At 40.1% G+C, this 21,590-nt stretch overlaps 1 protein-coding gene across 1 annotated transcript in view; it reads right to left on the bottom strand.

Moving 5' to 3' along the window:
- Positions 1-21,590, bottom strand: part of EPG5 (ectopic P-granules 5 autophagy tethering factor) — a 57,578-nt gene that overhangs the window by 15,983 nt on the left and 20,005 nt on the right. Inside the window, exons 13-31 of the mRNA XM_064437683.1 lie at positions 20,952-21,092; positions 20,575-20,739; positions 19,257-19,379; positions 17,415-17,674; positions 15,616-15,756; positions 14,738-14,882; positions 13,842-14,039; positions 13,203-13,313; positions 12,290-12,409; positions 10,476-10,642; positions 10,044-10,271; positions 8,385-8,508; positions 7,571-7,712; positions 6,376-6,547; positions 5,200-5,362; positions 4,472-4,614; positions 2,710-2,866; positions 1,521-1,715; positions 215-428 (exon numbers count right to left, since the gene is read on the bottom strand). Coding sequence (XP_064293753.1) covers positions 215-428; positions 1,521-1,715; positions 2,710-2,866; positions 4,472-4,614; positions 5,200-5,362; positions 6,376-6,547; positions 7,571-7,712; positions 8,385-8,508; positions 10,044-10,271; positions 10,476-10,642; positions 12,290-12,409; positions 13,203-13,313; positions 13,842-14,039; positions 14,738-14,882; positions 15,616-15,756; positions 17,415-17,674; positions 19,257-19,379; positions 20,575-20,739; positions 20,952-21,092 — 3,109 coding nt within the window. The remainder of the gene's footprint in view (positions 1-214; positions 429-1,520; positions 1,716-2,709; positions 2,867-4,471; positions 4,615-5,199; positions 5,363-6,375; positions 6,548-7,570; positions 7,713-8,384; positions 8,509-10,043; positions 10,272-10,475; positions 10,643-12,289; positions 12,410-13,202; positions 13,314-13,841; positions 14,040-14,737; positions 14,883-15,615; positions 15,757-17,414; positions 17,675-19,256; positions 19,380-20,574; positions 20,740-20,951; positions 21,093-21,590) is intronic.

Here is a 21,590-nt window from a genome sequence, read left to right as displayed (position 1 = left end):
TTGGTCTGCAGAAGAGTGATGCTTTCTAGTAGAGCTAAAATATGTCTCATAAAAACATATCACATAGCATGCACATGAAAGTGCATACAGAAACTTAAGAAAGATTAAATCATTCTGTATTTGTTGCTATTTAACTCTACTGCATGCAGTTCATACTTTTAAGCCAGAAGAGTTCTGTATAAAAGGCCCTGTATGCATCGATTCAGATACTCACTTTGCACGAACAATCTTAGGAAATCACTATAGTGATCAGGGAACTGATATTGGAGAAGGTTAGTCCAATGCTTGCAGAAGATATTAAATGGCATCAAAATATCTTCTTCAGGTTCAAGGCCACATGCATTGAAAGCCAAGTGAATACACTCCAGAAGCTTGGTACGTTCAGATAGAGGTGGCTTAGCAACACTTAACCATTGCATAAGGTCAAACTAGAACAGAGGACAGGAAGCATTTGTAAGTAGAAGCTTTAACAGCTGCAATGCCTTTAGGAGAAGGGAGAAATTGTCAGGGGAAAAAAACTCCTGAGGTTTTTATATAACTAAGAAAACCTAACAAATTGGCACCTCATTAGCCCTTACTCAAAACCAAGGTAACAGTCTCCAAAGGTTATTATTTAGCATATTGCATAAATCCCAGAATTTATGAAACAACCCTTGGCAGGGGTTCTCAGATTCATAAAGACGTGTATGAATATCCATGCTCCAGCACCGCTGCCAAACACAAGCATTAGACTGGGCTAATCTCCATAGTCCAAAAATTTTCAGGTGGAGGTGCAAAGCTTTTGTAGCTTCTAGGCCATCTGTTCAGACCTAGGTCGGCAGGGACAACGCTGATCATTGCCACTAAGGACAGCGGAGAGTTGTGTCCAAAACAGACTGCCTGCTATTCACAGCTGTCCAACCCTGTCTCTGCGTAACTAATGAAGAGAATCAGAGCGGTATCAAAGCCTAATTATAACAGTAATTTCTCCACTGACAATACATGCAGACAGGATCATGCAGCCCTGAAACAAGAGATGTGTAAATCACTTGCTCTTACCTAACTCTACGTTTTAAGGTAGGCAGGAAGGACATGGGTGCCAAAAAGAGATGGGAGATTCAGACACTGTTCCAAGTTTTTTTTTTTTGTTGCTTTTGTTTTTAAGATACCTGGGATTCACTGGCTATTTTTGTGAACATCTCTCTGCAGAGGTATCAGGCAGAAAAGGCCATCAGGAGCCTACTTTAATTTCAGAAGTAAGAGTGCCCTGAAGAGTAAGCCCTAGGAACCATACACTGATACGAAATTTCAACTACCGTTTCCTAACCCAGATAGTATTTGCTTTTGCCTCCAGCCCCTCTTGAGCTTAAATATAACACATACCATTCAGGATGAGCAACATAGATCCATAGAACCTGTCAATGTTATTTTGAAGTACCAGATTTGCTCCTCTTTCTTCCTTAGCCTAATGTCAGTCTTTAGGGAAAGAACAACCACAAAAGCAACCCACAAACCAGATGCAGTATTCATGAGTACTTTACCTTTGTCAGCAGCATGAAGACAACATCACTGTTATCCTTTCTCAGCGAGGCCACAACTTTTTTATATAAAGCCACAAATTCACCGGGAGAGGCAACAGGAGTGAAGTAAGGAGAAAGCAGAGTACAGAGCCTTCGATTCTCTATGATCGTCTGGAGCAGACGTTTGCACTCTGACTTGGTCCCACTGATGAACACCTGAGGGAATTGGGAATGGTGAGAAAAATGTCCCAATATTAATCTACTGGATTGGACACCTCTTACAGCTTTTTGTCAAGACAAGCACAATTTTGGTCCTTTTTTAAAAAGGAAAGTTTTCTCAAGAACAAGACACTGTACGAGATCAACATCAACTAAACACTGCTGTTCCACAAGATATAATGTGAAAAAAAAAACCCCAAACTTGTTTCCCTAGCACACCTAAGAACAGCACTTGTGACCACACATGTTGTCTAAAAATGCCCAGAAATACAATTTTTCTGATGGGATAGCAAAACAAAACAAATTCAGATTTCAGCAGTCCTGCCCTGACATTAGGAAACATTTAACTAGAACTACAGCTATTAAGAGCTTTTCAGCACTTCAGCTGTTAGAGGCGCTTAAGGACAGCTGCACATGGAAACAAACTGTACCTAAGAGAAGAAAAGAACTACCTGGACCCAAAGCACAGGCTAATGCTTTTTCTCAGAGCACCCACATAATGTGTCCTCCATGGCAAACATTACCACCAATGATAACCACGTATGTTCTCTACCAGCAAACTTCTGTCTAACTCTCTACACAAAGAGTTCAGCAAAGCTGCAGAAGGAAGGTGTCTAAATACAGAACCTGACAAAAGAAACATTAGCTAGAAAGTGATCGGTAACAGCAAAATATATGCCACAACACTCTTATGCACTGGAATTACCTGAATTTTAGTTACCTGCCCAAAAAATCCAGCCTACCTTAGCATTTAAGTAACACAGTGAGCATTTATTAGCACTAAGCAGGCACCTCAGAGCAACCGTTTTTATTTTGCTTACATACAAGCTTCAACTTTCCTGAAAATTGTACGATATACACAGTCAGGTGCAAGAAAAATGGGACAGAAACATAAAAGTTTATCTTCAGGCTTCCAAATGTTTTAGACCTCCAGTATCAGCAGGCAATTGGAATAAGCATTAGGCATCCAAAAATCAGACCATTAACTCACTTGGCCTAGAATCTCAATGCAGGATGTGAAGAAATGCCTTGTGGAAGGACTCCGTTGAGTTTCATCACACACATATTCAGCTAATGTAAAAAACAAACTAATTCCAACTTCCTTAATTGCAGGCAGAGCCTGCACCTTGTAGATATTTATTAAGGCCCTGGAAGAAAAAAAAAAGCCAGATTAAATTTACATATGCAAAATAACTTGTGACAATAAAGAAAGGTTTCTTGCCAATATACAGCCTTGAGATGGGGTTCCTGGCTTACATGACAATCAAGCATGAGGTCAGAGAATCACAGCATGGTTGAGGTTGGGAGGGACACCTGGACCAACCCCCCTGCTCAAGAAGGGCCACCTACAGCTAGTTGCCCAGGACTATGCCCACATGGCCTTTGAGTATCTCTAAGGATGGAGACTCCACAACCTCTCTGGACAGCCTGTGGCACCGCTCATAGTAAAGAAGTGTTTCCTGATGTTCAGAGGGAACCTTCTGTGTCTCAGTTTGTGCCCATTGCCTCTGTTCCTGTCACGAGTCACCCTTGAAAAAAGCCTGGCTCCATCTTCTTTGCATCCTCCCTTCAGGTATTTCTATACGTCTGTGAGAATCCCCCGAGCCTTCTCACATCCAGGCTGAACAGTCCCAGATTTGGCCCAAGTAATTTTGCTGCCTGAAATGGGTACCTCCAAACTTTCTAAAGGCTCCATAATCAGAGTCAAAGAGTGATCATCCGAAGACTTTTCACAGCATAGTTCCAACAGATTGTTTCTCCCTCAAATCATGTGTTGATCATGTTCTTAGGCCATTCAACTGCATTTGTACTGCAAGAAAATTTACCTCATTTTCCTTAACAGGCTCAGCAATAAAAGAATCAAAACAGAATCAATCTTTCCTTGTGTACTGCCAAGTAAATGTTTTACTGGGCTCAAACCCCCATCTTCACTGAGTCTGAATTAAACCATCTGAAGAACATAGAATTCCACAGATTTAAATCCCAAGAACTAGCTCACCTACAAATTTTTTCCGATTAATGATCAAGAATAAATGTGCAGAAATAGTAACCAAGTATTAGTATTGGTACAGTGAGTACACTCTGTAGAAAACCAAGTACACTAAAAGAATCCCAGCAGAAATTGAGGAGTTTGAGAGGAGTGCTGCTGCAAAACTGGACCTCTGGGATGAACTCTAGAAGGCCTTCAAAAGGAAGGTGGCCTCGGACTAATCCATTTATTCACCACCACCTCAAAAAAAGCAATATTATATAGTCGTCTTACACTGCACAATTTTGTTTCACATACTGAAAAGCTACTTCAAATCATAGCTCTCTATTAAAGAACTATGTTCTGCACTATAACATGGAAAAACCTACAGAAAGATACTAAAAATATGGTTTACCCTATGGCTGAGACAGCTGTGCTTCAAGTTTGCCATCTCCTCAAGTTTAACCTAGCATCCCTGTCATCAGTCAATGTGCTTTTGCAGGGTTAGAAGGGCTACTCTAATGCAGAAAACAATAAATTGAAGTAGAGAACAATACTGTGTGCCCTGTGGAGGCTGACTAACTAGCAGTTAGCTCTTTGGGTAATAGAGTTATTCCTTTAGAGGTCTGTGTCACAAACATACAGGTCTCTCGATTCCAGCTCTGTTGTCAACCCAAGCCGATAAGCATTACAAAAAACACACAAACAGATTGCACATTAGCTCTAATACACATAAATAGAAATTTAAAACATCGCTACCTAAAACAATATCTGAACAACCTACGTTATAAAATTTTCCACATGTACTGCTGCTTCCACAACACCCAGAGCAGGTGGCTTCGTAGCTTCTGCCTGAAGTTGTCTCACTTCTTTATGCAAAGTACGAAGCTGCTGGCTCACTGCTTCATTTTTATGTTTCCCTTCAAACTAAATGACAAAAAGACACATATTCATTTCAGAATAATATCTTTTGCTAAAAAATTCTTCAATGTTGCAGCTATTTGTAAAAATGAAGCAGAGCCCGGTAAGGGAACTCTGAATACAGATTGTTTTCCCGAGAGTTTTGGTCAGATTTAGTACATCACGCCGAAGCACACATCCTTAGTCATATTGCTATTTAATTATCATACACTAATATAATTCGTGTCTTTTATGTAAGACTTTTTATCCACAGAGATTGTAACTTAGAGGGGATCAAGAAATTCATATACCAAGCAACGTGGGAATACTTCTATTAACGTTTTCATGCTTCTATTCCTATGTGAGCATGCTGCGACCTTCACACATTGGGAAGCAGTTTAGAATGGATGCTATGAGCAAAACATTTTACGCAACAGCTTAACTCTTCAGCTGTCAATGTGCATCTCCTTTTGAGCATTACGTATTAGGTATTTCAGGTACTATTATGGATCTATTTAGTTAACAGCTACCATTCCTGTAACAATTCAGTCATTTCACTTTCATTATCTGTGTCCAACAGGCCCAAAATAGAAGCGATGCCATATCTCTAACCTGTATCGTTACAAGAGCTGCTCCCTGGCAGATTTTATTTGAAGTTCCCCGACACTCCAAATGGAGGGTGACCTGTTCTTCCCGATTGACATAGAGCTTAGGTATCATGTCCAGTATTTCACTATTCAGAGCAACATGCTGCGATTCCCAGAAAGCTGCAGCTCTGAAAAGCATTTATTAATAAAAAGTTACCAAAATTATTGAAAACAGTAATGACAAGAATTTATAAGCAAGAGACGAGACTTCAATTTAATGTGCTGGACAAAGACTCATGGCGCTTGCCTAGAAAACATAAAAAAGTTATTTAAAAATATTGAGTTAAAGCTTCAAAGTAATAAAGAAATAGGTTCATAAGAAAAAAAACTACTCAAGTTTGCATGAGTTCTTTTTAACTATTCTATATGAAAACTTGGAAGTATATTAAATAGATCACACTCTCTAGAAAATGTGATTTTCCACCCAACAACAAAAGCTGCACTGTGGAATGATCCAGTCAACAAAAAAAAGCCCACATAAAATTGTTGCTGGAATTGTTTAGACATATCCTGTCTTGAGTTTAGCAAGGTTTTTTTTTTGTGTGGAGGGGGGATTCTTCGGTATTTGGGGGTTTTTTTAATAATAATATTGATATTAAATTACTACATTGGGCAAGAATAGCTACAGTTTCAGCAGCTGTGTTTGAAAGTACTTCAGCTGGATTCTCTCAGTAAGAATATTAAAAACAGAAAGACTCTTCTTTTCAACACACAAAGCTAATACTCCCAGAAATCAGGTTTCTCTCTTGAGGGTTCCATTGCTTCATGCTGCAGCTACTACATTAGTGCAAAAGGATTAACTAACTTATTGTCAACAAATCTAGGCTAAAGGGAGCTTTATTTTAAGTATGCCAAATGAGAAAAGAAACCGTGGAACTTAGATGTCAGTTGATGTAACCTCGGTCATTAGAAAAAACTTGTGTAGCCTCATCTTAGTTAAAGATGGGGAATAACAACATGATAGCCAAGAACAAAAACGAGAACAAAACAAAAAAAAAAACAACGAAACGAACGTGAGACAAGAAGCAGAAGTCAAGTCCTGATGGTCTTGTGCCAACACACAAATAAGGCTGCTGTAAAGGGCACCCATAGACAGTGCTAGACACGCTAGAAAGGAAGAAGGGAAACAACTATGTCTTACTTGGCATGTTGCTGCAAGACGTTAAGGTCCGTGCGCATGAGCTGAATTGCTTCATTCTGACTTACTAGGCTGGCAGAGGAAATAACTGGCACGGGAGCTTTCACCGGCTGGAGCGGAAGAAGGGGCTTGGGAGTATCACATTTCTTCAAATTATTCATTATCCTCTCTTTGGCTAGAAAAGAAAGCAGAAGCAAGTTTTGTCAATAAGAAAAGTTTAGGAGAAACTGAACAAAAACTTTTTCTTTTGCATGAAACGTTTTTAGCAGCAGACATTTCTCAGGATTCCTCCATTTAAAAAAAATCACTTAAGTAATCTTCCTATTTTTGTTGACAAAGTTTATATCACACAGCTAATTTTCATAACTAATCCAGCTGCACCACACACACATTAGGACCCAAGGATCCTCAGATCCAAGGAAGGCCCCATTACTTTCCTTGTTTCCCCAGCCATTCCTACCTTCTACCCTACCAATTTTCTTCTTATTACCCTGTTTATTCCCCTCATCTGACAGAGGCTCCCAGACCCAGTCTGCTAAGCCAAATTCATCTTCCTTTCCCTGCAATTCATCCTCGTCTCTAGTCTCGTCAGCTCCAACTCCTCCCCAAAGCACAGCCTCTCTCCAGATCAGCTCTCTCTGCCTGCTGACTCCCATTTAGTTCCTTTGCCCAAATAGTGACAATTCATGTTTGAAACTATTCCAGTTTCCTTCTACTCCCTCCCTACCCTTTTTTAATCAGCGCCAAAATAACCCCATCTCAATATCCTTAATATAGCTGCCATGACTATTATCCCTTTCTGTGCTAGAGCAACCCATTATTCATGCAAAAATTTCAGGGAAACAGCAAGGAAAGGCACTGGGAACAACAAAAACACCACCATCAATACCACCAGAGACAATCTTTCTGTTTCCAGTTAGAGTGGTTTTTCTTTGCTCACCCATGAAGCTCTAGGGATAATATGACCTGCTGTTCTGTGATGTGGCAAACTTTAAACCAAAAACATCCATGTTAGCCTCTCACATGGGCATCTGAGTGAGAACACCATGAAAACTTCATGCAAGACGTTGCACCCATAGAAAACAAACTTTATTAACATCTTTATTCAGACTTCATTATGCTCCTAAAGACACAAGGGCTTCTGCACACTAATAATTATTTCTAGCCCACTTTCATTAACAATAGTATTATCTCTTACCTGACAAAGGATCGGCAGAGTCTCTTTGCCTTACAGAAGCACAAGTTGCATGTGACTCAAGCTGAACTGGCAACCAAAGGTTTAGAGCTTGCTGAAACTCATGGTTTATGAGTTCAACATCGACATACTCCATCCACAAATCCTGAAGGACAGAAGAATTAAATTATCAGGAGAGAGAAAGGGTACAGATTATTAAAACTCTATTCCTAAAAAAAAATCCACAGGGGAAATCAAGATAAGTCTAAAATGTCATGGCATGATTAACTAATCAGGCTAAAGCAGGTTGTATTTCTAGTAGTCACATACACTGGAGGAATAAAAACAAAGCAGGCATGAGGAAATGCCCTTCCAAAATCTCCCCTCTCACAGGTTTTTAATTATACTAACTCTTTAGGCTTACTGGACAGATTAATACACACTTCCCACTTACTAACTTATATTTGACTCTGACATTACAGGCTACCACCATGAGCAGAGTTCAGCTTCCAGTCTTTTGTCATTTAAAGTTCCAACGTCAATAATTCTTTAAATTTATCTTAGAATATTAAAAGAATTACAGAACAGAACAGAACAAGGACTGTGTTCTCATTAAGATATGCAAGAAATCTACTCATGAGCCCTCGTTCACATAGAAAGGAAGACAGTTTGGGATAGCACAGGACTTTCAGAAAAAAAAGTTAGAGCTCTAAAGCTAGCGTACATGCTGTACGCATATTAGAGACCAGTGACACCAAGTCTCACTACTTTAGAGGGCCAATTTTAACAAGGGAAGTGAATTTTGGATCCCAGATTGCTAATGTCATTGGTACTTAACCTGTTGATTCTGCATGACTTTAGCAAGTCTATGTGCATCATATTGCTTCGGTAAAGAAGGAATGTATGTGTCTCCTTTCTGGAAACTCTCGTCTTCCAACCATAAAACAAAGACATTACAAAGCCTGAGAAGAAAAACAAAAAAAGGAAAAAAATAAATCAATGTGAAATTTAATTGTATATATAGCCTGTATTACATGGGAGTCTTATTCTGGGGTCTAGAGTTAAGGCAACAAATCATGCTAAGGTGACACAGCTCAAACATACATGTTTCACATGGTTTGTGAGTAGTGTACTAAGTGTCAGTTCAAAGACCAGCTGTGGAAAGAAGCTATTTAGAAAAATACAAAGGGCAATAACCAAGAGTAACAGGACATATTTTGAAAAGAAAAACACTGACGCAATTTAGCAAACATGACCCCAGACTGGAAACGTCTCTTACATCAGGGAAGCATACTGACAACCCCACTCCAAAGACCAACAAACAAACAAAAAAAGGAGTCCATGTGAGTAAGTTTGGCTTCTTAGCCCATGAATGCTCTAGAGTGCCTGCTCTAAAAGCTCACACCTGAGTTCCATCTTTTAATTTCCTGGCAGACTTAAATTCATGGCTAGTTTATTCCCATTTCTCCTCTGCTAACACTGTACTTTAACATAAATATGCCTCTTCCCTCCCTTGACTGACATCACTCCACTGAGAGGTACCCTTTTTATAATATTACCCAAGGTTTCCTGACTTAAATAGAAGGGACAACTAGAATACCATTAAACCTTTGCACTGTGGTATTAAATATCACTAGAAAACTCCTGTTTTCTGTATCAGTGTCATTGGTGAAAAAAATTGAAGTAGTCTAGTTCTAAGTCAGCCCTTCTGAACTCTACCAGTGTCCTCCCTTCTGTCTAGATGGTCATTAAACTTCCTGAGAGTAAGATCTACTTGGCTGCAGAGCATTCTGGTTTTATGCTGGAGCGGGGAACTCCTTTGACATGAAAGACACACAAAATATTAACTAAGTTCCTCCCAGTGAGCATCCCCGGATTATTTTTCACATATGACCAAGGAGGATTTATGATCTCCCTTGTTTGTTTGTATAGTATCTGTTGATTGCTGGTGGAGAAGCAACCTAAAACGAAGTTCAGATCCTGTATGCCCAAACCCCCTGAACAGGGGACTCCCCTCAAATAATCCTTTCAACTGCAGCCTCCAGGAAAATTCAGATACTGTCATACTGCAAGTATTTAAGGTAGACTTCCCAAACAAAAAGTCTCTGTGTAACAGAACCACAGACTTCCAAAGAGCATAGCTACCGTTTCAATGTGCACGAGCGGTGTCCGTATCAGTAGCAGATATGTCTAAACAACAAATATTTTACCAGTATGGGGATACCATTAACTAAAAAGCACAGCTCTCCCCTAAGGACAACTCTATCAACAATGTTTTATTTTTAGTAGTAAAAGCAGACCCTGCCCCCCAAACAAACAAGTTCTATCAACAGAGCAACAGATTTTACCACAGCTATGCGGATAACAAGTGCCTGTGGTACATATCCATGTCAGCCAAGGGTCACATCCCTTCACAACTCCCGCAGCTAAGACTGTGCTCCAGTAGTTGCTCAGGTGGTTGCACTGAGTAAGACTGACGTGGGTAGTCTTTCTTTACCTGACAAGTTCCTTATGCAGTTCCGGTGAAGTCAGGTAAGTTGACGAGCAGCTCGCCTTCTCTTGTGCTCTATCGCTGCTCTCTGCGGGCTGCTCCACTCTCAGTGCTTTACTGGCAGCATGGTGGAAGTCCGCTACCTCTGTTAAGCGCCTCTTCATTTCATTCAGTAAGTTACTATGAGCCGCACTCTGGAAAAAAAGTCTTCCAATACAGCCATCTACAGGTAATCTATAAATGAACAAAAAAAAGCACAACAAAGTCTTATTTTGAGTGTCAAATCAGCATCTCTGCAAATAAATTGACTCTTTAGAGAAGTAACTGGTACCCACTGCTTTTAGATGCAGGCTTAGTGTGAGGCACTTACTAATCTCACTTGCACTGCAAACTTCTTAGTGCTTGCTAATCTACTAGAGCCCTTATGATCAGACTCACCCATATTGTGGTCCTGGTCGGTGAAGGTAAAGGAGGAAGAATTTCTGCCAGATTAGTGGCATGAGAGGGTGATCAGCAGGGGTAGCAATGGCCTGGTGAGCCCAGCGGTAGATCATGAGCCTCTGAAGGGAAGGTACAATAGGCAGCTTCAGCTGTGTCTGTGCTTTCTGCAAAAAGAACATTTTCAGACAAGTGTTCTGCTGCAGTTCCCTGTAACAGGCTGTCACAGTTTAACCCAACAGAGTAACACAGTGTGAAAACTCTTACGGAGAAGAAATCTTTGGAAACATTCACACATCTGTTACAGGTCTTAGTGGAAGAGCTGCCCAGCTCACAGTTATGCTGGACAGCTGTTAAAGAGCAGTGCTACACCTCTGATGCTTAAAAAAAAATAGCATGAATGGGAGGGCTACTGTGATACAAGGCCAACATATGGGCCATTGGTGTTAATTAGTGTTAATTACTGTTCTTCCTTACAGAGGTAGATGTTCCTGGTTTAGACTGTCATATAACTGGTGGTGCTAGAGAACAAAGCAGCAGCAGTGAAGCACACAGCACATTCCATCCAGTAAAAATAAGTCTTAAGCCACACAAGGACGCAGAATCCTACAGCGTGCTACCACTTTTAGCTTTTTGCAGACTACATTCCATACAGCCCTATTGAAAGTCTCAAATGTAAAGTAAAACTAACTGAAGAAAGAATACAGAAGAAAAAAAAAAGTTTCTTTTTGCAAAAGCAGGACAAAGGCAATGCCACATATGAGCAGCAGCACCCTGTATTAGCATCATGGGACACTACTCCACAGACCCACTAAATCAATAAAAAAATCACTAAGCTCCTGTGGACCGTACCCAAAGCAGGGGAATGGGAGGATTTTCTGAGTTCTCATGCCTTGACATAGACCCTGGCACTACCTCATCCCCCATACTAGATTTTGGGAACCCTCAGCACCCTTTTCCACACACTCCCCACATACTATCTCACTGTTTTCCAGGTCAATCAAGACATGTAAGCCAAGGGACAGATGTTATCCAGACTAGTGTCCAAGGATGCAAGACATGTTCCAGTCTGGACACAGCCAGAGCTACTTCCATAGAGCTTCAGAGAGCACAGAAAAAACAATCTATTTTCTCAGAGCTTCTAGATTACCTTTTTCATTAAAACACACTGAAACTGTTGAGATGAGGGATGTGCGAAAGGCTACACTCAGACTGGACAGCTTTGGTTTCCACTTGCATCACTCCCGAATTTCTAACTGAATTTGAGCAAAGAACCTGGAAAATGCTGCAATGTGGCTTAAAGCACACCTGACGAAATGCCTTGTTAAGGGAGAGACCTGAACAGTCCTGAAAGTCTTGGAAAATAATTCAGCAAATAAGGAGAAAAGTAAAGCCCAGCCTTCTGCAAAATTAAAATCATCTGAGAAACGCTCTTTGAAATACGGACACTTTTTCCTACCTGTAAAATAACAGTATCTGCACTCCTCAGCTCAGTGGTATAGAATAAATCCACTGAAGATCATGAGGCATTCAGATGACCCAGAAAATTATGTAAGAGCACTAATTAGTGACTGAAGTTTTCTATAAGTAATTGCATATTAAAAACCAGACACTTGCATGGTAGCTTTTAAGTGTTCAACTCAAAATGTAAAAGAAAATTTCCCTGAAGTATATTCTCCTGGAAAGCCAGATAAAGCATTAGTTATGCTTTTACCCTGGTAAGAAAACGTGCATAAAATAAAAACTAAACAATACAAGAGAACACCTTTCTCCAGTAGTTTTGTCTAATAAAAGCAGATGAAAAGTTCTCTCACCTTCAAAGCTTGATCAGGAGTTGAAGCATTAACAACCAACTCCCTCTCCACAACTCTGCGAAGCTGCGAATCTTCTTCAAATATTGACTCCATATTTAACACCATCCATGAAAACCACACCTGTAAAAACAGTAGTAACAGAAACATTGATAAATTGATAACAGAATGGCAGGGGTAGGATCAGGAAGCGTGCTACTTTCTTAGGAGGAATATGTCTTTGCCAGATTCTCATTACAAAGTTGCAAAAGCAGTATCATATCTCAACTGGAAAATTGAAAACCAGCTTCCTCCTTATATACATTGAAACTTCTCCTCCGTATTCTGTATAACCTTGGGACAGAGCAGGGAAACCAGGGACAACTGACAGAATGATCCAGAGAGTTCTGGAGAAAACAACCTACTCGAACCCTGTTAAATAAGGTCCCCTCTCTCCCACCTGCACTACGCGTCTCCAGTTGGGGTACTGCAGGTTTTTTTTTCTCCTTTTTGCTTGAACAAGGAACTCGCTTAAGAAGAGAGAAAGCAACTAGTATTCAAAATATTTATCAGATATAGACGATCTAATAGAAGAGTCATGCTTTATGTATTTTCTCTCATCAAATATATCAAGAACAACTGACGATTAAAAGAAATCATAACTAATAAATGCTATGACATGATTTCTAGGTCACAGATCAGACAAACTTTCTCTGTGCAAAATGTATGTGTTCCCTTTAGTGTAACAAACCCACAGTATTCTCTTAGGCTAAATTAGAATTTCATCACAAGAAAACTCACAAACTCACAAGAAAGACGGAACAAGAGAAAAATCTGAAAAAATCTGTAAAAGCAAAAAAAAAAACCAACCCTAAACACCCGTATATTGATTATCCCAGGGTTGTTCATGCGACACCGTCAGCGTCGTAACACTTACCTGAGAGGAATTAGCATTGCCCTCAACAAAGGATGGTGTCACATTGCCTGCCATGATCCAGCTAACAAGCGAAGACAGCATGCCTTTGTCACAATGATAGCCCAAAGCATTCTACATGGAAAGAGAAAACATTTGGGGTTTTTTTGTCAGCAGCCTGACAGATGATTTACAAGCGACAAGTATGTCACCTACATCCAGGTTCCTTCCTGCCTCACGTTGCTACCTCCCAACCTTAGTTCAGCTTGCACCACTGAAATGCCTGCTTGCACTTTATTTCTTTTTTGATGAAAAGATTCTGTTGTATAGTGATAGTCTGTTTTCTCAGGAGAGGATGCTCTATTTTTGTTCTAAATACACTATTTCAACATATGAAATGCAAAGACGACAAACTAAAATACTATGACAGAACTCATATGAATGAAACCTGTGTTCCAAATAGGTTTCAATTCTTATTATTATTTAAATATCAGATATTTCACTAATTGATCTACTCAAAAACAAATCAGATAACGTAAGCCCATTACTACCAAATCGTGACTGTTAAATTTCAGGAAAATACATTCACATCAAAATTAGAACGAGCGACCCATGAACTGACCGTTTACTCAACAGCCACACTGTTACACCACACCCATTTACCTTGTGCTGTTGGTAAAGCAGCTTTTGTATGCAGTCCTCTTGACTGTACTGGAAAGCAGCTTTACATAAGTTGTCCAGCACGAAGAGTGTTGCCGGGTCCCTGTGCCACAGCTGCTGGCTGGTGAGGACCTGGGCCCAGAACTCCAGTACTGCAGCTGGCCCCACTCCATATGGCTGGTCACTTAGGAAAACGTGAGTCTGCCAAATTAAAGGGTAAAATTATTCAAGGGATTGCAGCTGCAATTAAAGGATAAGAAATTACTGAAGAACTGTTGAACTTGCACAAGACTGTGGGTCTATCCTTAAAATAAATAATTTTGCACCTATTTCTGAAGCGTAGCCTGCTGTTCCTGCAAAAGGACTCCCTACAGTAGGTATGCTTCCCTTTGGTCCTTACCCCTCCCTAATGTTAGTGGGCCTTGGTTTTTGACGTCTCTGCACTTAGAGAAAAAAAAAAAACACAAACAAAAAACACACCACTAGTTTCCCAACACAGAAACCTTTTTCCATAGCATAGCCATACATCAATGGACACAAGCAAAGCTTTCAAACATTAATATACCTGCTGCATTCCTCAACTAAAACACGCGAGAAAGTAGTGCTGCGTATTACATTCCCTTTTTATGCAGTTTTGACCTGGTGTAAGAAAATGCATTTTCCAAGAAGTCTGGAAGGTGCATATTGCTGTTCTGTCCAGCATCACATATATTGCCAGATTTAGGAAAGTTTAAGTGGAAGTATTTCAGGAAACCGAACCCAACTATTCATACCCCGTGGCTGCACAACTGCCAGATTCAATACCCTTTCTAACTTTAAGCACTAACTCAGTCAAAAAAAGCCTGTGTTTTGAAAACTTCCCATCTCCCCCACACACTTTTTTTACATAATCTTCTTACCTGTATCATACTACTGAAAAGCTTAACATTTTCTCCGTAACTCACTCCTGTCAAGTGCTGAGTTACTTTATGAGTAACCTGCTGAGTCACACCTTGAGGGACTCCACTATCCAGATGAAGGAACAGTTGGATGTAATACAAAAACCTAGGGATGTCAACACATTAAATTAATTCTAAAATTTCTCCTACAGCGTAAAATACAAAAAAGCTACTTCTAGAAAATTTAAAACCACTTCATCAGCACTGGTGACACCTGTATACAAGGACTTTGATCCACAACCACGCTGCAGATTTAATTGCTCCATTTTAACCACATCATAGGCAGAGTACAAGCAGTTCATGGCAGACTGTAATTCAAGGCAGCTCATCAGGACTGAGTACAGTTCTTGATCCATATCAGCACCCAAATCTAGCCCAGAAATTGTTTGGGAGACTGCCAGGTGGACCAAGCCAAAAGCACCCCAGGGACCACGCTACTGATTTACCAGGACAGACAGCTAAGGTCCAGTACTTCAGAACGCTCCCAGCTGCTCAATTTACCAGTAGGGACACAGTTAAGTAGTATTGCTTGCTTATTTTTCTTCCCTATCTAAACACAACAGCTGCTTGTCAGCTGTTCAAAGACCACTTCTGTGGCACAGCAGCATCATGAGCGATGACTGTACACGAGAGGTCAGTAGGAGACACTTCTACAACTACTTCCTCAACCACAGCCACTGTCAAGAAGTAACTCAGCAACAAACAAGATGCACTTCCCCATCACCTGCATCACATTCTCACTGGGTGCAAAACACAGAATGAAGCCTGATAAATATAACAGTTAAGACTAACTTTCATTGCTCTTTATCGCAAACGTATTAGGAACATATAATGCTTACTGTTCGTTCTTCAGGAGATAATACTGGCAAGAGTAAAACAAGGGCAAAATTTTATCAAGCACATGGACTACTGTTCTCAGGTATCTAGACTGGATGAGCACACCCAAGAGAGGAATCCCTTCAGCACAGAACTTCTCAACGCTGTCAAAACAAAAACAAAATAAGGAAAACCACAATGACTATCAGTAGAAAGGGATAGAGGGTGTTGATTTTTTTTTTTCTGTTAACTGGCATGTAAAGACATCTATAGATTTACACTTTGAATCTTTTGAATCTTTGAAATCCTAAACAGCTAAATCCAGAGAGTTTTTCCTTTAGCTGTAGGAGTCATTCAATTGCTGACAGATCTGACAAGTTTTTCCTGCCCTTCTGAGGCTTTGTGTCCCATCTTCCAAAAATCACTGGTGATGCGGGTCTTCATTAAGTTTCAATCAATTTAGAGCTCAAGGCTCTTGCCTAACCTAGCTAACTAGCCTCCCTCTCCAGGCAAAGGAAGAACCTACACAGTAGGTTTCACATCACCTACCTTTGGCATTTCCTCAGTATGGATGATGCTCCGGACATCTTTCTTCACCACCTAGAGATGGAGGTCTGAGGGTTTCCTTACAGTAGGTACTTAGGTGGTTGCAGTCAGCTGAGCTGAATCCCACTCTCACTGCCCAGAAAACTTACTAGTGGTAACTTATTTGGTACACTGCTGTGCACCGAGTTTTGCTAACTGAGAAGGGTTGCACGTTAGTAAAATGTGTAGAACACTAATCCTATGTCTACTCTGAGGTCACGAAAATGAAATATTAAGTCACTAGCATACAGTTGTTTTTTCTGCTCATTACCATAACTGGCCTTAACCTTTTGCATGTGATAAATACCAGTGTTATTGTTCAGAGAGGAGAAGAATGTCAAAAGGGTCTTCGCAAGGTCAAACAGTGTTAGGGGAGGAAAAAAAAAAACCAACCCAAAAATCAAAACATGGAAGTAAAGAGGTTCCTTGTTTTTCATTCCATACTCAAAGTCACATAAAAACTTCCACTGTCAAACCAGAATACCTTCTCAAATCACTCTAGTGCTTTGAAGGGAGCAAATGTATATGTATGGCATAACCTTTGCATCAAGCTATGGCTTGGGGAAGGAGAAGAAAACAAAGAAAAAGTCTCTTCAAAGAGCAAAGCAATATTACATGCAGAAAATAAGTTAGTGAAAATTCTGAACAGAGTGATAATTAAAGAGATGACAGATTCAATGAAAACAGACCTGGGAGAGATTGATTAACCAATCTGTGGCTCTATACCTTCTTCGACTAGTACACCTGATCATGTCCAAAAGCCTTACCGCACACCAGCTGAAAGCACTGTAAAAAACTGGTTTTTAACACAGACAGGGCTAGGTGGATCAGTATCAAGGTTATAAAGCTCTCTTTGTGTTTTATTCTCCTACTAGTTTCCAAGTACTCTGCTGCAGCCCTGCTAAGAAAAAATTATCTGTAGGACAACCCATTCAGTAAGCGCAGTTAGAAATTATTCCTGTCCACAGTCATCATGCTAACGTCTCAGTTTCAGTATTATTTCTAATTACTATTTTGATTCTAACATGCAGAAGGCAAAAATACAGTCTAGGAAAATAAAGAGAATAGTATGATGCTTGGAACTACGGTCCCTGAAAGACCGCTCAATCCCTTGCATCAGATGTCCTTTACACTTTAAACAAGCACGCAGATGTTAATAGCCCTCAGTTCATCATTACGTAGGTTGCTCAGTCACTGGGGCCATCCTTCCAAGGCAAACACAAAAACGCATGCTTACCTGTGACCTAGCGTGGTCATTGCCAGTGCCAGGTAACAGCCGATAGGGACACCTGTTTTAACAGCCTTCAGGAGGGGGTGAAACATGACCGACTCTGTCATGTCAAGCACACTGTCAGACACAGGGACTGTAGGCCAGCTGCGCTGCACACCAAGGTTATTTCTGTGAAGCTTTAACCTCAAAATCAAGCCCCATGCCCACTGATTGAAGGAATTCTCTGGTGTTTCTCCATATCGAACAATGCTGGCTAAGTAGGATACCTGGAACAAAGCAGCAGGAAAAGGAATGAGAGGAAGCAGAGCCACACTACAACAAGTATGGCACTACTCTAGGACTTGGGTCAGCTTGTATGAGTTTCCTCTTCTATCACAATACAGGTGACATGAGATCAGAGCAACAGCAGTTATTTTTCAGGCAAACCACAGAGCACCACCAATTAAGTTTATTTGAAATCTGTTTGCATGGCTTTGATTTCCACCTGCCCACACCTTTTTGTGAAGGCTATCAACCAACACTGTTCAGCTAAAGTTTTCCAAATTAGGTACTGGTCTCAGATTAAATTTTGGTTTTACTATTAAAAACAAACTAAACAAGAGAAATCCCAAACAACCACACACAACCTTCAATAATGTTTAAGGCTGCTAGTGAAAGTAAAACTAAAAATATGTATACAAAAAATAACACCCATCAACAAAAAAAGTCTAAAACCTGGCAGCCCTCCTTGGAAAGAAGTCTGCAATACGTAAGGCGGAGTCTCTGTGCCACATAAATGTGTCTGTTATCATGAAGAACCTATCTAGATTGGAGGGAATTATAAATCTTTGGGAAAAATATTGTACATGATCTGACAGACCAGTGTAAACTGCGGAGCTGGAAGTCAGTGCAGATGTTTCATTCTTTCTGAGTGGGGATACAAGAACCTAAGCACTATTTTCTCTCGAGTTCCAGATACAAGTTCATGCAAGTAAGGACAAATTGACCAATACAAGTGGAAACCAAGGCTGAAATAGGCTTAAAAAAAAAAAAGAGAGCTCATCTAGCTGGCACAAGACAACAAACCAGGATTAAGTAGTGCAGAGATGCAAGTCAGGAAAAAGCAGAGACAATAAGCAACAGCGTGGGAAGAAAAGACTGGAGAAAAAAAACACAGGGGAGGAAAAAGCACTGTACAAGAAACACTGAGAAGACAAAAGCACAACACAATGCTAAAAGCTCTGGAAAAAAAAAAAAAACAAAAAACAGAAGCATCTTGGATTGAATATCCAAAAAAGGGATTTTTAACCTTGATCTTTCTATCCTTCCATTCCCTTCTGTAACTTGGAGCCATACCTTCCTCAGTCACCAGCGTGCTGTAAAATCAATGTAATAAGTGTTTGTAGGGTGTTCAGGTAACACAGCACTGATCACTACTGAAAAGCCCCTAAAATCTTGAGTCTTTAAATAAGGTAAGACTAAGAGCTGGAGACACAGGAAGGATGTCTCTATGTTCACCAGTAACAGCAAGTAGCCTTTCATTAAGTAAATACTGACCAACTCTGCATGAGTAAAGTATGCTTTGCCAGAACAGCTTGCAACTATCCAACTACAGGCTGGATAATAATACAAACCTAACAGGAGGACAAACCTAAAATTTCTGTTTCTCATAGATGTTCAACATAAGTCTAACAGCTATCTTCAAATAGGTTTGTGCATGCAAAAATGCTGAGAGTTGGTATAGGACGATGTTCCAGTAGCATCAAGTGAGAATAGCTTTTAAAAAGAAGAAAACAAGGTCTTGGCCTGTGGTTTTTCCTGTCTATCACCATTGATACACTATTCCCTGTAATTCTGAAGTAAAAATACCTGTTTTATACTTTCAGAAAGCAGCCCAGCATATGGTTTCTGGGAGAGATATTTCTGATATGCTTCCAGGACCATCAATGCAACTTCAGAATGGAGAGCTGGATCCAGATGAAGAGTATCCCGCTAAAAAACAGAATCATGTCATGAAACTTTGCCTCATTTAAAAGGTCTCTACAACCGTACCATTCAGTTGCACTACACAGAGAAATAAATCTTAATTTGAACAGCCAGAAAGAGATTAAGCATTGTAATACCTAGGCAAAATCTTGGCCTAAGAAAAATTTCAGACCAACATTGAAGAATAATGAGCTCACACTGGGCAATACAACAGCAGCTAGGTTTCCAGTGACCATAATCACTTCTCACTTGTATTTGGTGGATTTATAGCAATTAATCCAAAGATCCATAGGTGACATTTTAAATTACATAGTACAGACACTGAAAATCTTGCCTTGAAAAAACCGAAACAAAACCAAAACACTCTCCTGCTTTGTATCAACACATAGTAATTTCTCTTATCAGTTGTCACATTAAAGAACTACTCTTCCCCATATCAAAGGATACAGACATGACACTGTTATTGCACAGCAAAGACCTCACAGTTAGTTTTCCCTACCATTCCCTTGTCTTCACATGTCCTCAAGAAACAGGGAGAAAAAGTAGGGCAATCTTCATGCACAGGTATCAGCACGGCAAAGAGAATAGTTCAGTACAGTCAAATGCACAGATTACCATGCTAAAATGGATCACTGAACACAGGCAAAAAGATTTTTCCCCCAATCTATTTCTGTTTCTCTCTGAAAAAATATTCACCCTCTATTGGATCCTGAACTAATGGAGCTCCTGGAGTAACACATTCTATGGAATATTTTCCTGTTGTTTATGTAATGCTTAGGGCTTTGAAACCTCTATTTCAATCGTGAGTCTTCCTGCACTGTGAAAAATATACTTGGATACAAGCCTACAAACTACAGTCACCCCAGTCTCATTCACACTTCTTGGAGGCTTCCTCTATTTCTGCAGCCACAGACAACTTAAGTGACTCACAAAAACTGTCCTGTCAGCTATTTCCTCTTGTTTAGAGAGGAAACTTCTGCTTAAATCTCTCTTTAAATCTCAGCTGCAGCACTGCAAGAAAGCAACACAAGCAAATCCTCAGGCAGAATGATGGAAGTTCCCATCCTACACTGCCAAGTGTACAGCCACCTTACAAAAGCATGTAATTAATTGTTTTCAAATTCAGTTATAGTCCCAGGTTGAGTAATACTTTTGCTCTGACAAACTGACCAGGTTCAGGCCTCCTGTTTTGAATACATACATTCTCACTGAATCCCCAATTCAGCCCTTCCAAGATAATACAGGCTAGCTTGTTCTCCACTGTCGTTAGATTGTAATTTAATAACCAGTCACGAATCATCGCCATCTCAGATGATGAAGGCTTCCACAGGTACAATGGCAGCTCTTTGAACAGATATAAAGAAACCTTTGAGGGCAGAAAAGAAAAAGGCTAATCAGTACTCAGTATGGAACAATAATCCACATTATGCCCTTCTATCTTCAAGAGTGATATGATCAAAAAACCATGGACAGGACATTAAGTCGATATGTTCATACCAAGCCATGCCTTCTAACAGTCTGGTATGGCCTCTAGTTTTAACTGGGTGCTTGTTTTAAATGATGGATGTTAGCACTTACCATCCCAACTTTATTGATGGTCTCTCTAACCCGGCCCAGCAGTACAGAAATAATCTGTGTATGAACGCTGGCAACTGCTCCCAAGAGTTCTCGACCAACCTTTGAAAATGTCTCTCTTGTGGAAAGACTAACATAAGACACCTGAGAAGATGAGCAGAGAGAAGTTACTGGTTACGGCTGGCCTTCACTAACACTGCAATAAAATATCTTTTGGAAAAATACAGAACCAAAGTGCTCTTGGTGATCCTACACAAGGAGGTTGATAAGTGCCAATATTAAAACTGAAACTGATTGCCCTAGAAAATGAAATTATTGTGCTACAGTGCCAAAAACAAAGTCCAAAACTCATCACAGGAACAGAAACACCATACACATTAAGAAGAAAACCCAAACCCCTACACACCACAACAAAAAAAAAAACCACCACACAGGCATTTCAGAGCTACAAGTTAGACCTGTGCGAGAAAAATAAAGTGAGAACAAAGTTATGTTTGATCCTTTGCCTCATTCTGGCTTCTGGAAAAGTTGTTCTTTCTCCCAGAAAAACGTGCACTTCGGGGTATTTTAATTCAGTATTAGATTATGAACCTCAGAAGTAGCACTTTCTTAGTTCCATGGTAGAACAAACTACAGAAGCCA

Source organism: Phalacrocorax carbo, chromosome Z, assembly GCF_963921805.1.
Source record: "Phalacrocorax carbo chromosome Z, bPhaCar2.1, whole genome shotgun sequence".
In the NCBI taxonomy this organism is placed as follows: domain Eukaryota; kingdom Metazoa; phylum Chordata; class Aves; order Suliformes; family Phalacrocoracidae; genus Phalacrocorax; species Phalacrocorax carbo.
The sequence above is the reverse complement of the archived record's forward strand: the minus strand, read 5'-3'. Positions and strand labels throughout refer to the sequence as shown.